The sequence below is a fragment of the Gymnoscopelus braueri genome, assembly GCF_963280865.1.
Source record: "Gymnoscopelus braueri genome assembly, chromosome: 17".
NCBI lineage: Eukaryota > Metazoa > Chordata > Actinopteri > Myctophiformes > Myctophidae > Gymnoscopelus > Gymnoscopelus braueri.
Genome location: NC_137617.1, coordinates 51343867 through 51346366, shown reverse-complemented (window position 1 = coordinate 51346366; position 2500 = coordinate 51343867). Strand labels below are relative to the sequence as shown.

Sequence of the window (2500 nt, the reverse complement as noted above, 5' to 3'; positions counted from 1 at the left end):
GACACAGAACACCTGGTGGAGAGAGAGGATAAAGTACTTATAACTTACAGGACACAGAACACCTGGTGGAGAGAGAGGATAAAGTACTTATAACTTACAGGACACAGAACACCTGGTGGAGAGAGAAAATAAAGTACTTATAACTTACAGGACACAGAACACCTGGTGGAGAGAGAGGATAAAGTACTTATAACTTACAGGACACAGAACACCTGGTGGAGAGAGACAATAAAGTACTTATAACTTACAGGACACAGAACACCTGGTGGAGAGAGAGGATAAAGTACTTATAACTTACAGGACACAGAACACCTGGTGGAGAGAGAGGATAAAGTACTTATAACTTACAGGACACAGAACACCTGGTGGAGAGAGAGGATAAAGTACTTATAACTTACAGGACACAGAACACCTGGTGGAGAGAGAGGATAAAGTACTTATAACTTACAGGACACAGAACACCTGGTGGAGAGAGAGGATAAAGTACTTATAACTTACAGGACACAGAACACCTGGTGGACAGAGACAATAAAGTACTTATAACTTACAGGACACAGAACACCTGGTGGAGAGAGACAATAAAGTACTTATAACTTACAATGACGTCACAAAGACAGGCTGACATTATTCTTCACAACCTGCAACCAGCGGTGGAAAAAGTACTCAAGTAACGAGTCATTCTCGATATCGCGCGATTGCTCCGCAACGGTGACTCGTGTGAGACATGTTGTTGTTCCAGGCGTTAGCCAGGACCATCCATCACCGTCCATGCATGCATTGTTTACGTGCGTGGTCAAAACAAACTAGTAAGGCTACTTCTTGGCCTCAAACTCACAACCCACCTAACCCCTGCTCACTTTGCTAGGGTTGGATGGCTCAGGGTTGAGGACAGAGTACAGCAACTTGCAATGGGCCTGGTCTACAAGATACACCACAACATTAAGATACCCATGTACCTAAATACTTAAAGAATAAATGACTTGACTGTCATATTATTAGCAGCTGCATGCTGTCTCTGTGTGTGTGTGTGTGTGTGTGTGTGTGTGTGTGTGTGTGTGTGTGTGTGTGTGTGTGTGTGTGTGCCGTGTGTGTGCGGCTTGTCAGCGTGTGTGTGTGTGTGTAGTTGTTATCATAGACTTGCTTGTTTCTCGCCAAACCTGGCAACATTGAATGTGCGACGCTAAATGCTAATTATATTTTTTATATAAGTGGTGGGTTTAGACACCACACAGGTCTTCCTAACAATAGCGAAGATTAAAGTAAGGGTGAACATGGCCAAATAATAGCTTAATAGCCCAACTAGGTCTGAGGAAACTCTATAGCCTGACTTCTCGCCAAACCTGGCAACATTGAATGTGCGCCGCTAAACGCTAATTATGTTTTTTATATAAGTGTTGGCAACCTTCTTAGACAACACACGGGTCTTCCCAACAATAGCGAAGACTAAAGTCAGGGTGAACATGGCCAAATAATAACTTAATAGCCCAACTAGGTCTGAGGAAGCACGCTAGCATTTAAGCTAACTCTGTAGTCTGAAGCTAAGTTGCACTTGCAGCGTACTGTTGTTGAAGAAAGGACGGAGCCTTGATTTCCTAAGGGAGGGGAGGGGAGGGGAGGGGAGGGGTGTTACTGCGGAGGACGGGCCGTCTCCCCATTGGCTTAAAGGAGTGAAGGACAGCCAGGACAGCCAATGATGAATAAGTGTGGAATAGGTGTCGTGGATGATGATGTGTCTGTCTCTTTGTAGAGCAGCCCGCTTGCAGCAGCTGCTAAAAAGGTAAATGAAGTCCACAATCACAACACCAGAGGTAGCTCCACTGATCACGTTCAACCCAGATTTGGCACAAACAAGGGGTTGAATTTGTTCTCCTGCTATGCCACTAAAATGTGGAATGCCCTACCAAAAGGCGTGAAGGAGTGTAAAACCCTACTCTCCTTCAAAACCGCTCTAAAAGAGTACGTTCAGGAGGCTGCAATTTGAAACTGGCCCCTGTCAAAGTCATAGATTTGAGTACTTTTTCCACCACTGCATAAATATAAGTTCTAATATTAGTAATAATAAGTGTTACAGACCCCGGCGAAGCTGTGCAGCTTGAGGGAGCGGCCGTCCGGACGCGAGGCGGTCTGACCCCCACTGAGGTCACAGCGGCCGGCGCGAGGCCACCACTTCTGTTTGAGAACGTCCAGATCTCCTTTCTCCTGGAGCTCCAAGATCCTGAGGAGAGGAGAAGAGAGGAGGAGAGGGGAGGAGACATATCACCTACATGTCCTCTCTGTCACCTACATGTCCTCTCTGTCACCTGTATGTCCTCTCTGTCACCTACATGTCCTCTCTGTCACCTGTATGTCCTCTCTGTCACCTGTATGTCCTCTCTGTCACCTACATGTCCTCTCTGTCACCTACATGTCCTCTCTGTCACCTACATGTCCTCTCTGTCACCTACATGTCCTCTCTGTCACCTACATGTCCTCTCTGTCACCTGTATGTCCTCTCTGTCAC

At 46.2% G+C, this 2500-nt stretch overlaps 2 protein-coding genes across 2 annotated transcripts in view; one reads left to right on the top strand and one right to left on the bottom strand.

Moving 5' to 3' along the window:
- The window catches only part of LOC308105225 (glutamate receptor ionotropic, delta-1-like), a gene marked incomplete at its 3' end in the record, with an annotated part of 268717 nt that overhangs the window by 4705 nt on the left and 261512 nt on the right, over positions 1–2500 (bottom strand). The window contains exon 17 of the mRNA XM_080455860.1: positions 2074–2215. Coding sequence (XP_080311986.1) covers positions 2074–2215 — 142 coding nt within the window. The remainder of the gene's footprint in view (positions 1–2073; positions 2216–2500) is intronic.
- LOC308105227 (transient receptor potential cation channel subfamily M member 5-like) overlaps positions 1–2500 on the top strand; it is a 419337-nt gene that overhangs the window by 206411 nt on the left and 210426 nt on the right. The gene's annotated exons all lie outside the window — the stretch shown is intronic.